Source organism: Panthera tigris, chromosome B3, assembly GCF_018350195.1.
Source record: "Panthera tigris isolate Pti1 chromosome B3, P.tigris_Pti1_mat1.1, whole genome shotgun sequence".
Taxonomy (NCBI): Eukaryota; Metazoa; Chordata; class Mammalia; order Carnivora; family Felidae; genus Panthera; species Panthera tigris.
In genome coordinates, this window is record NC_056665.1 from 67,051,603 (window position 1) to 67,070,160 (window position 18,558).

The 18,558-nt window shown below is 35.3% G+C and overlaps 1 protein-coding gene across 1 annotated transcript in view; it reads left to right on the plus strand.

Moving 5' to 3' along the window:
• The window catches only part of DPH6 (diphthamine biosynthesis 6), a 172,205-nt gene that overhangs the window by 92,953 nt on the left and 60,694 nt on the right, over positions 1 to 18,558 (plus strand). The window contains exons 4-5 of the mRNA XM_042989216.1: positions 11,856 to 11,929; positions 15,838 to 15,956. Coding sequence (XP_042845150.1) covers positions 11,856 to 11,929; positions 15,838 to 15,956 — 193 coding nt within the window. The remainder of the gene's footprint in view (positions 1 to 11,855; positions 11,930 to 15,837; positions 15,957 to 18,558) is intronic.

Sequence of the window (18,558 nt, forward strand, 5' to 3'; positions counted from 1 at the left end):
TATACTGATAGGAACTCAAGGTTGCCTGGAGGGGGTTTAAAAGAGAATGGATGATGAGGAAATGGAGAAAAATATATACGTTCTTTTGAAGTTTTACTTTAATAAGGATAATAATTATCCCTATTAAATAATGATACCTGGAAGAGGACATGAGTTTTTTGGCTGCTATCACAGTATATTATATAATGATGAACATGAACCAGGAGTAAAAATTGATGGTACAAGAAAAAAACAAAAAGCCCTTAAGCCATCTAGATGTATTGGGATCCCATGCAAAGGATCACTTAGGAGCAGTTAGGGCTTAGGAGCCCATTTTCATAGGAAGAGGCAGAATCTATAGGTACAGGTTCTGATAGGTTGATAGAGCTGATGATCCTTAGTCAGATCTTTCTGGATTTTATTTTCTTTCTTTTCTAAATGTTTAGAATGGTTCCCAAGAGCAGGAAAAAATCACGTATGTATTCAGGATGATGATGCTTAATTAAAATCAATACAGTTTGCTTCAAAAGGAAAGAGGGTGACTCAGTTAACTGTCTGACTCTTGATTTCAGCTCAGGTCGTGATCTCATGGTTGTGAGATCAAGCCCCATGTCAAGCTCTGCACTGAGCATGGAGCCTGCTTAAGATTCTCTCCTTCCCTCTCCCTCTGCCCTTCCCATGCTCGTTCATGTGTGCACTCTCTCTCTCTCAAAAACTTAAAAAAAAATAATGACAGAGCTAAAAGGGAGGTAGTGAGGGGGTAGGAGAACTATTTGCTGAAGATCAAACTATAATCCTCTGCCTTAAGAGTCCAGTGCAGATTTGTAATATGTAATTGCAGAGAAGTCTAAGAAGCTCACTAATATTTCCTGACTGAAAAAGACAAGGATTAGACATATACTAACAGGTATTCAGACATATTCTGAAGATGCTGTAATTAAAACAGTGTGATGCTGACCCAGAAATAGATCAGTGGAACATGTACACAGAAGACCTAAACATGTATAGGAACGTAGCATATGATAAAGTTGACAGTGAAACTGGTGGGGAGAATTCTCTACATAAAAGATGATATTGAACAATTTGCTAACTACTTAGAATGATAGAAATTTCTGTCTTTGGTATGTCTTCTACCTTGCTAATTCGTTTTTTGTTGAGGCCTGTCTACCAACCACACCTGTGCTCTTGCTTATCTACATAGTACCACATGCTAGTAATAATGAAGCTGTGTTTGTACCAGTTTGTGAGTATGTTTGCTTCTGCATATGCCCTCTCTATTGTTATGATTGGCCTTGTTGGTCAGATAGCTGCATGGACTAGCTTCTCAGCAGTCTTACAGGTGTGTCTCACATTGACAAAGCTTGGGGGAAAGGGTGATCTAAGCAACAAATGACCCCTGTGATGTCTACTTAGCTGATCTGGTCATAGCTGACTTTGTAAATATGTGTTAGCATTTTTTATCTACAAAACAAAGAAGATGATGACAGTCTACCTTGGAGCATTGTTGAGAGTAGTAACTAATACAAATGTTTAATGGTATTCTGCACTGCTGTTTCTCATACTCAGTGATGCCATTGCTGACTATTATTTCCTCAGGAGAACTAACACGCCCATCATTGATAGTGATAATGTTCTAAGCTGAGTAGTGTCCATTTGTGTTTGAGAGCTCCTGTGGCTTAACAATGTACTCAGCTATGTAGGGTCCAATCTTTGTCTCTAACTTCTCTATCATTGACATTATTATTTTTTATTTTGATTTTCTCTGCCTTTGACAGTCTTGATGACAGGAATGTAATTTGATTTGTATTCACTCTCAAAATTCTGTGAACTGTGTTCAATTTAACAATAGATATTCATTGTTTGATTAGTCATTTGTTTTACTGAGGCTCTGACATTCATTTTTTGCAGAATTTGGCAATGGTTTTTGTGTCAAATATTTTGTTCTTGCTTTCATCAAACATGACTGCAACTTTCCCCACAGTAGTCGTAACTAACTAACTTCTTAATTGTAAAATACAGTGGTTCTGTTGAACTTTCTATAGCATGTGGCACTATGTATATGTATATAAGCAAGAGCACAGGTGTGGTTGGCAGACAGGCCTCAGTGAAAAGGCTGCTTGTTCTACTGACCAGCTGTGTCAACTTGAATGAGATAATCTTATTTTTTCATATATAAAATCAGTTTAATAGTATTCTGGAATGCTATAAGGAATAGCTAAGATAAGATATACACATTACCTAACACAAATTTTGGCATATACTAGGCACTTGGTAATATTGTTGCTTTATCTTTCTTTTTCATCAAAATTCTATTTATGCACACATTCATTACTCTATCCTTGCTGTGTCTCTTCTTATCATGACCACTCTTTTCCAGTGTCTTCACTGAAGTCTCTTTCTTCTTCTCCTTACATTTAGCTGTACCCTCACTGTCTTACACTGAGGCACCTTCTTGCTCTTTGTCCTGCTCCTTGGGGTTCTTGTTTGCTCCTACGACTTCAAGTTCTTCTATATGCTGATAACACCCACATCTTTCTCTATACTCTTTTGAGCACCAGAGTATTCAATATACCTAATAGTCTTTCTACTTTGGATACCTAACAAACAAACTTAAAAATATACATAAAGCTTAAATAAACCCAGTATTTTGTTTTAAGACATGTAGTTCCTTTCTTAACTAGTGGTCACTTAAAGTGGAATCATTGGTCCCACCTTTTATATGTGCTTCTTGTCTCTGTGCTGATGGTTCCCAAGTTTTATTAATTTTGTCTCTAAGTTGTTTTTGGAATTTAGCTTCTTATCTCCATTCTTCAGTTCTTTCAGACTAAGCTCCTTCTCTCTCTACTCTCTTGTGTACCCTTGACACTGTGAGTCTTATCTTTCTACTTGAATATATGATCGTATCTTCTTAAAATCCTTAGCATGACCCAAGAGAAACAAAAACATGTATTCACACAAAGACATTTAGGAAAATTCATAGCAGCTTTATTCACAAGAGTAAACTGGAAACAATGCAAATATCCATCAACAAAAGAATGGTAAACAAATGTGGTATGGCCTGTACAATGGATTAAAATGGAACACAAAGGAATGAGCTATAGATACACACAACATGGATCAATCTCAAAATCATACTGAGTGAAAGAAACCAGAAACAAAAGGATATGTATTATATGACAAAATACAAAAGGCTATGTATCATTCACGTATATGTATATGTGTGTGTATATATATGTAAGTATATATGTCCATATATATGTGTATATACACACATATATATAGAAAACATTATAGAAAATGCAATCTAATGTGTAATGACCTAAAGCAGGTTAGTAGTTGCCTGAAGCCAGGAGTGAAGGGAGGGTTGGGCTGCAAAGAGACACAAGCTATATTTTGGGTATAACCAAAATGATTTGTATCTTGATTGTGGTGGCAGTTTCACGGGTATATACACATTTGTTAAAACTCATTGAATTGTGCACTTTAAATGGATACAGTTTATTATATGTAAATTGCACCTCAATAGACATAATTAAAAAAAAATTCCTACTGGGAAGGGCTCTCCATTGCCTTCAGGATGCAGGCCACATTGCCCAACAGTTTGATCCCAGGCTACATTTTGCAGCCTTTTTTCCTTCCACTTCTTGATATGTGCTTTCAACAGCAGCTACTCAATACAGCTGACCATCCCTTCTTATATGTCATGCCCTTATTTTGTTGCTTATACGAACAGTTAAAGAACAATGACAGTTAGCATTTATTGTTGGAGAGGGTTAAATGACTGGTTAAGTTTGATAATAGTACTTGGTGAGCAATATGGTATAGCTCTCCAGGATCGGTTTTGACAATGTACCAAGAAGTTATCAGTCTCTCTAGTATAGATTAATATAAACCAAATTCCTTTAAGACTAATGTCTAAGCCAGAATGTCAGTTCATTTATAATGTAGACCATTTGTGTTAAAAGGATGAGAATGCTTGTTTTGATGGATTAGCATAATCTTTCTGGGTTTGAAAGTAACAAGGCAACCTAAATTAGAGTCTAAAGTTTGCTTAGTGGGCACAGAATCAGATCATAGGAAGTTGGTTTGAGTGTGGCCAGACTTCAGGGCCCCACATTCTGTGTTAATTATTTTCTGCAGCACATCCATTTTTTTATTTCTATTATGGCACAAGGTGATTTATCTGGCTGTGTCTTCATGCAGCCTCAGTTCATTTTTGATTCTAGTCGTCATTTTCTTTTTGTTTCTCTGTTGACACTTCCACTGCTATTATTTTGCTGCTATTGTTAATTTATTGACTTTTTTCCCCAAATGATACAGGTCATGGGTCAAGGCATGAGCTTATTAGCTTTAAATTTTTTTACAGAGTAAATTGACTCTGTTAGATCTTTATCTTTTAAAGGTCTGTTTTGCCTTCTCCGAAGTTAGTAGTATGTTCTGAATGGTTAAGGATTCAACAGAAGTCTTACTTACCCTTGGATTATTCAGGACTCACTATGTTGAAAGTTTGTTGTATCTGGACTGTAGAGTTGAGTGCTAGGGTTATGTATTAGTCATGGCTCTCTAGAGACACAGGGAACTAGGGATATATAAAGATGTATAGAAAGAGATTTATTATGAGAGATTATCATCTGATTATGGAGGATTATGGAGGATCTGCCATTTGCAAACTGGAGACCCCAGAGCACTGGTGATATGTTTCCAGTCCAAACCCAAAGACCTCAGAACGAAGGCAGCCAATGATGTAAATTTCAGCGCAAGTTCTAAGTCTCGAAAACCAGGGGTGACCATATCTAAGGACAGGAGAAGATGGATGTCCCTGCTCAAGCAGAATAAATTTACCCTTCCTCTGCCTTTTAGTTCTATTCAGGCCCTCATTGGATTGGATGATGCCCACCTCTTTGGTTAGGGCTGTCTTTACTCAGTTTTAACAATTCAAATTATAATCTCTTTCTGAAGTGTCCTCACAGAAATAACCTTTTATCAGCCCAGTCAAGTTAACAAATAAACTTAACCATCACAGGTTTGTAGGCTTGTGTTGAGGAATGATAATGAGCAAGAAGTTAATGCCCAGGAATGAAGGGTTTTGTCTGTCAAGTTAGGCCTTCATTACATAGTAGTAACAGTAGTAGGTGGTGCTGGTGGTGGCCAGTAGTAGTAATGGAAGTAGTAACAGAAGTAGTTATAGAAGTAGTAGTAATAAGAAAGAAGATTATGATAATGACACAAAAGATTTCCTGAGTGCTTACTGTTATTGATCTGGATTATTTTACTCAGTCTTCACAGTAACCCTAGGAAACAGGAACCATTATTATCCTATGAATAAGGAAACTGAAACACAGAAATTATGTAACTTGTTCAAAACCACCAAGCTAGTAGGTGGTAAGGTTGGATTTTTAATGGGTAGCAGTAATCATGATTGTTAAACAAGTCATTAGTTAGGCCTATATTTAGATTATGAACTCCCAGATGGAGAACTTGACTATCCTACCATCAGCTCTGCCTTGCACTCCAGTTGTTAACTTTCTTCAGATCAAGAGTAGGCAGGTACAAATAGTGGGTTCATAGCACTTGACCTCAACTCTTTATTCTGAGTTATTTTGTACATTTTTCAGCAGCACGGCCAAACTGAGTCTTCAACTTTATCCCTGTTTCCTGCAAGGGAAGAGCCTTTATACAATTGGACATGTTTTTATTTTTCCTCTGTAAGAATTTTAACCCTTGTATTGTTGTTATTATTTCTACAATAATTTGTAAATGTTAATTTTTACTTGCTTTTTTTAAGTTAAAATTTTGTATACGGTATTTATTTGTCAAAATAAAGATTCTCATGTAAAAAGACAGTCTCTCCAACAAATGGTGTTGGAAACTGGATAGTCACATGCAAAAAAATGAAAATGGACCACTTTTTTACACTGTGTACAAAAATAAACTCAAAATGAATGAAGGAACTAATGCCAGACCTGAAACCATAAAAATCCTACAAGAAAGCACAGGCAGTGATTTCTCTGACATTGGTCACAGCAGCATCTTTCTAGATATGTCCCCTGAGGCAAGGGAAACAAAATCAGAAATAAACTATTGCAACTACATCAAAATAAAATGCTTCTGGGGTGCCTGACTAGCTCAATCAGTAGAGCATGTGACTCTTGGTCTCAGGGTTGTGCGTTTGAGCCCCATGTTGGGTATAGAGATGACTTAAAAATCAAATCTTAAAAAATAATAATAATAAATCAAAAGCTTCTGCATAGCAAAGCAGATCACCAATAAAACTAAAAGACAACCTACTGAATGGGAGAAGATATTTGCAAATGACATTATCTGATAAAGCGTTAGTATCCAAAATGCACAAAGAACTTATAAAACTCAACACCAAAAAACAAAAACAGTCAAATTAAAAAATGGGCAGAAGGGGCTCCTGGGTGGCTCAGTCGGTTAAGCCTCTGACTTTGGCTCAGGTTATGTTCTCATGGTCCGTGGGTTCAAGGTCTACATTGTACTTTGTGCTAGCAGTGCAGAGCCTGCTTGGATTCTTTGTCTCCCTCTCTCTCTGCCCCTCCCCTGCTCATTCTCTCTCTCTCTCACTCTCTCTCTCTCTCTCTCTCACTCTCTCTCTCTCTCTTTCTCTCTCTCTCTCTCTCTCAAATAAACATTTAAAGATTCTATGCTCCTGGATAGGAAGAACAAATATTGTTAAAATGTCGATAATACCCAAAGCAATCTACATATTCAATGCAATCCCTATCAAAATAACACCAGCATTCTTCACAGAGCTAGAACAAATAATCCTAAAATTTGTGTGGAACCAGAAAAGACCCGAATAGCCAAAGCAATCTTGAAAAAGAAAACCAAAGCAGGAGGCATCATAATCCTGGACTTCAAGCTATACTGCAAAGCTGTAATCATCAAGACAGTATGGTACTGGCACAAAAACAGACACTCAGATCAATGGACAGAATAGAGAACCCAGAAATGGACCCACAAACGTATGGCCAGCTAGTCTTTGACAAAGCAGGAAAGCATATCCAATGGAATAAAGACAGTTTCTTCAGCAAGTGGTGCTGGGAAAACTGGACAGCAACATGCAGAAGAATGAACCTGGACCACTTTCTTACACCATACGCAAAAATAAACTCAAAATGGATGAAAGACCTAAATGTAAAACAGGAAGCCATCAAAATCCTCAAGGAGAAGGCAGGTAAAAACCTCTTTGATCTTGGCCTCAGCAACTTCTTACTCAACACGTCTCTGGAGGCAAGGGAAACAAAAGCAAAAATGAACTACTAGAACCTCATCAAAATAAAAAGCTTCTGCACAGCCAAGGAAACAATCCGCAGAACTAAAAGGCAACCAACAGAATGGGAGATGATATTTGCAAATGACATATCAGCACAAGGGTTAGTATTCAAAATCTATCAAGAACTTGTCAAACTCAACAACCAAAAAATAATCCAGTGAAGAAATGGGCAAAAGACATGAATAGACACGTCTCCCCAGAGAAGACATCCAGATGGCCAACCGACACATGAAAAAATACTCAACATCACTCATCATCAGGGAAATACAAATCACAACCACAGTGAGATACCACCTTACACCTATCCGAATGGCTAACATTGACAACTCAGGCAACAACAGATGTTGGCGAGGATTCAGAGAAACAGGATCTCTTTTGCATTGCTGGTGGGAATGCAAGCTGGTGCAGCCACTCTGGAAAACAGTATCGAGGTTCCTCAAAAAAGTAAAAATAGAACTACCCCACAACCCAGCAACTGTACTACTAGGTATTTATGCAAGGGATACAGGTATGCTGTTTTGAAGGGACACGCGCACCCCCATGTTTATAGGAGCACTATCAACAATAGCCAAAGTATGGAAAGAGCCCAAATGTCCATCGAGGGATGAATGGATAAAGAAGATGTGGTATATATATATACAATGGAGTATTATTCAGCAATCAAAAAGAATGGAATCTTGCCATTTGCAACTATGTGGATGGAACTAGAGGGTATTATGCTAAGCAAAATTAGAGAAAGACAAATACCATATGACTTCAGTCATGAGGACTTTAAGACACAGAACAGATGAACATAAGGGAAGGGAAGCAAAAATACTATAAAAACAGGGAGGGGGACAAAACATAAGAGACTCATAAATATGGAGAACAAACAGAGGGTGACTGGATGGGTTGTGGGAGGGGGAGGGGCTAAATGGGTAAGGGGCATTAAGCAATCTACTCCTGAAATCATTGTTGCACTATATGCTCACTAATTGGTTGTAAATTTTAAAAATAAAAAAATTTAAAAATAAAAATAAACATTTAAAAATGGGCAGAAGACATGAACAGATGTTTCTCCAGAAGATATCCATATGGGCAATGGCCAGACCCACAAAAAGATGCTCAACATCACTCATCATCAGGGAAATGTACATCAAAACTATAATGAGATATCACCTCACACCTGTCAGAATGGCTAAAATAAAAAACTCAAGAAATAAATGTTGGTGAGGATTTGGAGGAAAAGGGCTCTTTTTCCTTTTGCATTTTTGGTGGGAATGCAACCTGGTGCAGGCACCATGGAAGACTGTATGGAGGTTCCTCAAAAAATTAAAAATTGAACTACTCTATGATCTAGTATTTTCACTATGGGGTATTTACCCAAAGAATATGAAAACATTAATTTGAAGGGATATATGCACCCCTATGTTTATTGCAGCATTATTTATAGTAGCCAAACTATGGAAGCAGCCCAAGTGTCCATCGATTGATGAATAGATAAAGATGTGGGGTGTGTGTGTGTGTGTGTGTGTGTGTGTGTGTGTATGTATACACACACACACACACACACACACATACATATATATACATATATATGTATATATAAAATGAAATACTATATATATAATGAAATATTATTTGGCCATAAAGAAGAATGAAATCTTGCCATTTGCAACAACATGGATGGAGCTAGAGAATAATGCTAAGGGACATATGCTAGTTAGAGAAAGATGTAAATACCATATGATTTCACTCATATGTAGAATTTAAGAAACAAAACAAATGAACCAACAGGAAAAAAAAAAAAAGACAAACCCCCAGATAGACTTAACTATAGAGAACAAACAGATGGTTACAGGGGGTGGAGTGAAATAGGTGAAGGGGATTAAAGTGTATACTTATCTCAATAAGCACTGAGTAATATATGAAACTGCTGAATCACTATATCGCATAACTGAAACTAATGTAACACTTAATGTTAACTACGCTGGAATTAAAATTTTTAAAAATTAATAAAAAATGATTCTCACATTAAAAAATGAGTGATTTAGGGGCGCCTGGGTGGCTCAGTCATTTAAGCATCCGACTTCAGCTCAGGTCGTGATCTCACGGTTCGTGATTTTGAGCCCCACATTGGGCTCTGTGCTGACAGCTCAGAGCCTAGAGCCTGCTTCGGATTCTGTGTCTCCCTCTCTCTCTCTGCCCCTCCGCTGCTCATGCTTTCTCTCTCTCTCTCTCTCTCTCTCTCTCTCTCTCTCTCAAGATAAATAAACATTAAAAAAATTTTTTTTAAATGAGTGATCTATATTTAGGCCTAGTTTGGAAGAATAGTCCAAATTCAGTTTGGTATATGATTCTACAGCTGATTAATTAGGTATTATCAAATAGAAAATAAAAGAGATGGAAAGAGAAGAGAATTCCAGAGAAAGTATGTAGACTAAGAATGATTAAATAATAATTATTTTAGGGTTATGGTGAACATTAAATGAGAATTATAGAATGATAGCACATTTTAAATGGATAGTCAATGCCAGTTTTTATTTTGACAATGGCGTGACTTAGTTAAAACAGAAAAGTACCAGTACCTCTTATCTTTGTTTCCTTGATGTATAGAGAAATACACACATATACATATATAATTTTAGTCCTTTATATTTTCTTATGGCAAAACTTCATGTAAACCACTATATGATATAGGAATAACATAACTGATTTTGATCTTTTGATGACACTGTTCACTACTCTGTGATCTATGACATATTTGCATTTATTTATTTATTTCGTTTAGGAAAGAGACAGAAAGAGAGAGGGAGGGGCAGAGAGAGAGAGAATCCCAAGCAGGCTCTGCACTGCCAGTGCAGAGCCCAGTACAGAGCCCAGTGCAGGGCTCGATCTCACGAAACTGGAGATCATGACCTGAGTGGAGAGCTGGATGACAGACGTTTAACTGACTGAGCCACACGGGCACCTGCCATGTTTATATTTATTTAGGAACACTATGTCTTGACTTTTTCTAAAGAATACAATGACTTTTATGAAAAGAAAATGGCTAGGAAGTGAAGAGAAAGGTTATAAGCAAATGCTCTAACAATGTTGCTAAACTAGGAAAGTACAGGAAATTGCTTTTGTTCCTGTAAACCTTATGTAATAGAATCATATTTGGGGGATGTTTGGGCAGATATTTCTTTCTCATTTTGGAGGAGAAACTCTAAATTGTCTTTATTTCCAAAGACTTGAGAGATTCTTGTTGCGCATTTTGTTTATTTATTATGGCATCCTATTAGGACACACTGGTTATTTCAATATGCCTTGAAGTATTACATATGTTTTTATGTGAAACACAATTGCTTTTCTTTGTAGATTTCCAAGTATGGAAAGAGTATTAATAATGAAGTCATCTCTCTCAAGTAGTTTCTTCCGTACTCCATATACCAGGATGGATTTTCTTTTATGCCTATTCAGAGAATTTCTGTTTAGTTTGTTGTTAGTAATTACCCTCCAGTCACTGTCTTCATATCTGTTTTCTAGATAACAGATTCCTAGTGTATACCTGTATTATGTATTATTCTTCTGTAAGTGTACTATCTTATACTTCTCTACATTAAATCTCATCTTAAACCCGTCCTTCCAAATCCCCAAATTCTCCATATCCATCCATGTACATGTTTGATCTTCGTTTCTTCCTTTTTTTTTTTTATTACCCATCCTTGCTTTGTATCATTTGCAAACTTGATCATATTTGACTTTACATTTCCTCCAACTCATTAGTGAGCACACTGGATAGATTATTCCTCTTTCCTGTGAGATTCTGTTAGATGTAGTGCTGGGTATTCTCAGTTGTAACTCTGCTGATAGCAATCCATTGCTTTCTTCTCATCATAGAATTCTTTCTCCACTGTGCTATACCATTATCCAAGTAATGGCTCTATTATCTCTGCTTCCTGGAGATACAGATAAAATCATTGTGTCCCCTTTTCTACTTATGCCATTGCTTACTTTTTTTCAAGTTACTCATTCTGGGGTGCCTGGTTATCTCAGTCGGTTAAGTGACCAACTTCGGCCCACGTCATGATCTCACGGTTCGTGAGTTCGAGCCCCACATCGGGCTCTATGCTGCTGGCACAGAGCCTGGAGCCTGATTCAGATTCTGTGTCTCCCTCTCTCTCTGGTCCTCCTCTGTTTGTGCTCTGTCTCTGTCTTTCAAAAATAAATAAACATTATAAATAAGTAAATAAATAAATAAAGTTATTCAGTCTGAAAAAATAGAAATTTCTCAAAAAATTTCACTGAACATCATTGAGTCTTTAAAAATATTTTTAGTGAGGAAACATCTTGAAAGTACCGTCTAAATCTTTGCCTTCTTCACAGAAAATGGTCTCTACTTATTTGGATTTTAAGTAAAAAGAATACTTTCCACACAGCTGAGAGTATGACTTAAATACATGTATTTATTTTTTCTGAATGTGGATTGCATTTTCGTAAATTATTCTGCTTCAAAATGGTTTTCTAGATGAGACCCAGTTCTTTTATAACTTTCAGAGCATAATGCATAGCCACATGTTTATTTTTAAAGTTATATTTTTTCTTTTACTTTCAGGAAAAAGAAGAAGTAGAAGGGATATCAGTAGGTGCTATACTTTCTGACTACCAGCGTGTTCGAGTAGAAAATGTGTAAGAGAGCATTAATTTCTCCTGTATTTTAAAAATTACATGTATTTTAAGAATGTGAATAAATGAAAATATAATTGTATCCAAATAATAAATAGAATGTGATATTGTACATATCTCATGGAACTATCTATATTACCAAAGTAACAAAATAAACTACAATAAAAAAATCAAGACAAAGATTTTTAAAATCAAAAGTATTATTTTCAGTGTTTCCTTATTTGAATCAGTATACCTGTTTAATCCCTTTTAACTCATCATCATTTGTAATAAAAATCAGGAGCTAATAAGAGGAATACAGTGATATTTTAAAGAAAAAAAAAGGCTTATTAAGGAATCATTCCTTTTTTGGTCTTTAGAATTCAGTTTTTGGCCAAAAATATTCATGTGATTAAAATACTTATATACAAAGTCATTCAACTTTCAAGGACTTTTTAGATTATTGCTCTCTCCATCTTTCTCACCCTCTAAGGTTGGTAAAATATTGTATCTCCAAATACCAAAACAATCCATTCCATTGATCTCTTCAAAAACCATGAAGTCAAGTGATAATATTGATTATTTAATGTTCTCTTGGCAAAAGATCACATGAATTTATTTTTCATTTTTAGTTTCTGGATACATAAAATACTGTATAGAGACTTTACATATAATTAGATTAGCAAAAAGAAAATGTGGACTCCAGTATTAATCTTGCACACAACTTGACCTAGAAATAAGTAATTTTGCCATCCAAAAGGATAAATGCAAATCACATAAGGACTGTTATTTGTGTAATTGTTTCAAATTCTTGACAAAGAAACATTCGTATCAACTATCACATCAAAAACTTGCATATTAATTGACTTGAAAACTTGTTTTATTTTTATTATTGCATTTATTTTGTTTCTAGTTCTACATTGAATTCAAGGCAGTCAAAAGTCCAAAGTTTTTAGGGTTGCCCGGCTGGCGCAGACCGAAGAGCATGTGACTCTTAATCTCAGGGTTGTGAGTTTGAGGCCCGTGTTGGGTGTAGGGGTTACTAAAAAAAAAAAAAAAAAAAAAAAAAAAAAAAAAAAAAAAAAAAAAAAGTAAAGCATTTTTTAAAAATCCAGAAGTTTTAAAGTAAACAGAGGAAATATAGGACAAAGCATAATTAAATGAAGGGGACTATGATGATCTCCTATTTTGGGGTGTGTATCTCTAGAGAAGGGAGAGTGGAGGTGGAAGTGGAGGAGGTCATATGTGTAATTTGAAAAAGATTTCCTTACGTTCTACTTGCCTACATTTGAGAACAACTGATCTACAAATGGAGATGGATTGCATAGCCCTTAAACCATATGTTGGAAATACTATTTTCATCAAGTTTTAGGTCACATTCTCTGAGAATTATTTAGCTTACAAATCTGTGTTTTTTAATAAGTTCAAGCCCACATGGTTTAATGGGTAGCCAAACTGTAGATGGGGCTGACATTTATTTATGAAAGTTAAAAGCCAAATGAAAATGTGCTCCTGATTAAGAGGCTGCTTTACATTTATATGGGAGAAAGGTCCATAGCATACCCATAGATAGAGCAAGATTTTTCTTAAAACAGTCTAGATACGCTTCAACACATGGTTAAAATACCCAGATTTTGTACCACTAGGCATATCTCCAATAATTTTATCCTTAAAAATGTTAAAGCAATGTTACTGGGAGTCCGTTGGTTTATAATAAACTCAGTTTTCAATTAGCGTGTCTTACATTTGTAGTTTGTATTGCATCAGTGTATTTTTAATATATAAAGTATTTAATAAATGTCACAGCTCAACTGCAGTAGTGACTTACAGAGGAAGTGTATTTGAGTCATGATATTTTGAACTGTTAAAGAATTTAAATAGGTAAAAAAAAAAGTTTGACTTAAGTCTAGAAATAATCAAAAGGTTATGGTTATCAAAGCAACAATCAAGAATTTTACAATAAAGATAAGGGTGGAATAAGGTTTTTTCAATTAAAAAAAATCTTAGCTTTTTAAAAGAGGTAGAGAACCCAGTTTCATAGGTAGGCATTAAACACTGGTAAGAGGACAGCTAGAATTATACTTTTGTTACATGGGTAGTTTCAGTTATATTATTTTTGTGTTTATTAACTTCCTCAACATTTCTGTAGATGCTCTGGGATATTTTACAAAGTATGTATAACAGTCTGCAGTAGGACGGTTTTGGTTTCTTTGAAAGGGTATGTATACATGGAAAAACTAGTGATATATATATATTTTTTTAAGTTTATTTATTTTGATAGAGAGAGAGAGGAGGAGGGGCAGAGAGAGAGAGAATCCCAAGCAAGCTCCGCACTGTCAGTGTGGAGACCGACGTGGGGCTTGAACCCACGAACCACAACACCATGACCTGAGCCAAAATCAAGAGTCAGACACTCAACCGACTGAGCTACCCTGGCCCTCCTAAAAGCAGTGATATTTTTAAGGCCATGTATGAGTAAATGACCAAACGTGGTATATTTACTAAGTATTGGGATTTTCTGAGAGAAAAAGAGATCATTGTGGCCTAGTCAGCCAGGCAAACTTACAGACACTGGGTTTTAGGGCTATGTTTTTTATTTGAAATCTGATTTCAGCCACTTATGCTGTGACTTGGGCAAGTCACTTGGCTTTGACTACCGTTGTTTGAATATTTATTTTATCTAGGCATTTGTACTATTTTCTTTATTTATATTACTTTTAATCAATTATAATCCTTCTTGAGGAAGTCACATTTAAACAAAGGCATGAAATAAGTGAAAAAGGTAGGAAGCATGTCTAGTATATTAGACAAGAGTGGGCAGTCCAATGGTGGTAGTTGGAGCGAAGGGAAAGTAGTAGGAGGTGAGGTATGAGAACCAACCAGAGTGAGATCCATGCAGGTCTATTGCAAGGACTTTTACAAGGAGTGATGTCGAGATTTGAGCAGAGGAGTCCCATAATCTGTTTTATGTTTTAAAAGGATCACACTGGCTGCTGCATTGAAAACTGATTTTAAAAGGGTAAGGGTAGAAGCAGGGAAAGAATTTAGGGAGATATTGACCCAAAAGATAACGGTGGCTCAGCCCAGGGTGTTCGCAGTGGTATTGGTGAGGAATGATTCTGTCCTGTATTGGGGTAGATTGGATGACAAATATGAAGGAAAAACAAAACAAAACAAAAGGAATAAAGGATGACTTCAATTTTTAATTTCTTAATCTTCTCAAGAACTTTGAAAGGAAATATTTTTGTTCCTATTTATGAAATAGGAAACTAAAGACCTAGAGTTTCATTGACTTGTCAAAGTCATGTTGCTAGTTAGTGTAGGGATAGGTTTCAAATCCACATTTGTCTTGACTCGAACTTCTATTCTTTCTGCTGCACCATAATGTAAAATATGTAACACAATGCCTACAGCATATTTGGTGCTCAATATATTGTACTTTTTGTTCTTTTTTTTTCCACTCAGAGTCAAATTCTTTTTAAAAATGTCAAAGTTGGTAGATAAGAATAGTTCATGTAACCATAGGTATTGTAAAGTTAATCAATATATGATTATTTTATTAGGATAAGTTGATTTGCCTATTTTGCATATGCTTCACAGTTTTGATACCCAAGGAAGTTCTAAAAACAAGAATAAGCATCCGTTGGCATTTGGAAGCTTTTTAGCATAGATTTCTAAACTTAGAGCCTTACTAAAATTAATATTTCTAATCTGCCTGGAGATTTCATTTTTATCTGTTTATGCATAGCCTGTGGAAATTAAATATGTTTATGTTGTATATATAAACTTCATTATGCAAAACATGTTTTTTTAAAGCATTTTAAATGCTAAAATCCTTGAGAGAAGCATTATGTTTAAAATCAAAGTAATTGCTATGGATCCAAGTATAGAACATTAAGATATCATCTGATTTTTTTCTTTTTATTTTATAGGTGTAAAAGGCTTAATCTCCAGCCTTTAGCTTACCTTTGGCAGAGAAACCAGGAAGATTTGCTCCGAGAGATGATATCATCTAACATTCAAGCAATCATCATCAAAGTAGCAGCTTTGGGTATGTAGCCAGACTTTCAAGGGAGCTGTCTGTTACCACACAGATAATCTGTATTCACTAATAAGCAGTTACAACAGAAAAGGAGGAATAATTTAAAATGTAAAAGTGTGGAATCACAACTGAAGTAGAGGGAAGTTTAAGATGGGTTTTTGACCATTTACCAAAGTGATTACAAATGAGCCTCATCATATTCTTTTTTAAATGTGTAACTGCCTCTAAAATTGTTATAGCATTACGGACCTTTGATTTAAGGTCTTTTTATACTATTGGGAACCCAGGTTCACAGGAAACAGGAAAAAACCTTCTTTCTTTCTTTCTTTCTTTCTTTCTTTCTTTCTTTCTTTCTTTCTTTTTCTTTTTAAGCTTCTTAAAATCTATATTTGTCACAACATGTGATATTTTTCTTATTTTTTTAAACATATTTTGAATATGTTAAAATAGAATGATTGGCTTTGTAGTGTCCAAAATAAGCAGAGTAGTAGGTTTTTGTTGGGGATGGTAAGAAGATTATAATTGAGAGACTGTCATTTGATCAGTTAGCATAGACACAACGGGCAGGTGGTAATGTGATTCAAATATGGATATTACATACGAACACACTTCATTTGTTGTTTTGAATTTTTATAATAATATTCATTTTCAATGGGTTTAGCTCAATGCATTTATTTCACAAACCTATTACAGTAAATGCCCTGGAGCCTCAGGTTTCTCAAAGACTAAATCATGTACCTCATTTGTGAGTTTACATTGCTGATCTCTGAAATAACGAGGTCTCAAGCTGTGGAGGATTTTAAAGACAAATTCACATTTTAAACAACATTAAAAGAAAGATCTCATAATATTTCTCCTTGGTAAACACCAATCTACTCTCTCCTTGTTGAAGTTAAAATGTTGTCTTTCATGGAAGGTCCTATAAAAAGAACCTGAAGTTGATCTTCTCAGCTTTTAAAAAGAGAAAGATCAAGGTGAGTGTTCTCATATTTGAGAAAAGATGGCTCAGCAACCCATGACTGAAATTCTCAGTATAGATATATTTGTCCTTTGAGTTTCTATGTAAATCTATACAGATTATGCTCTCTTGCTTTCTCTTTGTCTCTTGCTCTCTCTTTTGGATTTGCTAAGATTGCCTAGTTCTGTAATGAAGTTCATGTGACACTTCACTGGACAGTACATATTCTGTCACTTTTACTGTTGGAGAATAGGATGGATTACAACCCAGAGAGAACCTACCTCATTAGCAAGACAGAGTCATAGGATATAACCTTACTGACACCTCTATTATAGTGTAACTGATATTGTGTGTCTTTTCACTGGTCTGTGTGGATGTGCGTGCACCTCTAAGTAAGGGTTAGAGATGGTGTTTCACTGTATTAAACTTTTGGATAAAGTGTAACACTGAGCTAATTTGTCTTTATCATTCCAATGACAAAAGTATAGATCTGATTTTAACATTTATAGCACATAGTTTCTATTGATTACCTAAAGGTATACAAAGATAAAAGTTATTCTTGAGAACAGTATTAAGAAAGGTTTCTTGAGTGGAACATTTTTTCTAAGGACACAAAAATGTGTAAATGGTGCGATATAGGTTTCCAAAGTCTTTTACCACCACCCTGCCCATTTAGTTTTCAGAAAGGGTTTCAATCAAAAAGTGGGACAAAAGGATCTTTATAGGGAGAGGGGTTCAGCAAAGTTTTGTGGCCTATTAGATTATAGAGTGGTCTTAGAAAAGGGTTCTACATAGGTGAATAAAAATGTATTTCTGATAACTGTGTCACATAACCTTGGTGTCTTGTAACCATCAGTGAATTCGTGAAATCTAACATTAACAACTTGGTGTTTTAAGAAGTTTCTGAGTTTTAGACTTACTTGAAGAACGATGTGTACATTGTATTTAAGAAGAATCTTGCCTTTTAGAAATACTTATTTTTAATTATGTGAGTAGTACATGAAAACATTCTAGCCACATAATATTAAATTTTTGTATATAAAGTTTCCATGTGTTTTCTGTTATCTTCTCTTCCTCCAGGCACTCCCTTTCCCGAGGTATATACCAGAGTAATAACTGATCATCTGTCTATGTCACTTCTTTTGTATATGTATTATGTATGAGTCGAAATCCTATGATTGTTTTATGGGGTTCTTAATATATTACATGAATGGTATTATAATCTGTGTATTGATTGGCAACTTGACTTTTTTACTCAACAATGTGTCTTAGGGATTTTTTTCCATGTCAGTAAATATATATCTATGTCAACTACTTGAGGTAAACAGGTATCACCTTGGTAGTCATGAGCCTTAGACTAAGGGCTGCTATGAACCTGATCTAACAAATGACTTAACTCATGCCAAAACAAAATCCTTAACTATTTTTTTCTTTTTTTTCTTTTCTTTTTTTCAATTCCAGTACAGTTAACATACAGTGTTATAGTAGTTTCAGGTGGACAATATAGTCAACTATTCTATACATTACTTAGTGCTGATCAAGATAAGTGTATTCTTAATTCCCTTCACCTATTTTACACACACCCCATTTCCCCTCTGGTAACCATTGATTTGTTCTCTATAATTGAGTCTTTTGTTTGTTTGTCTCTTTTTT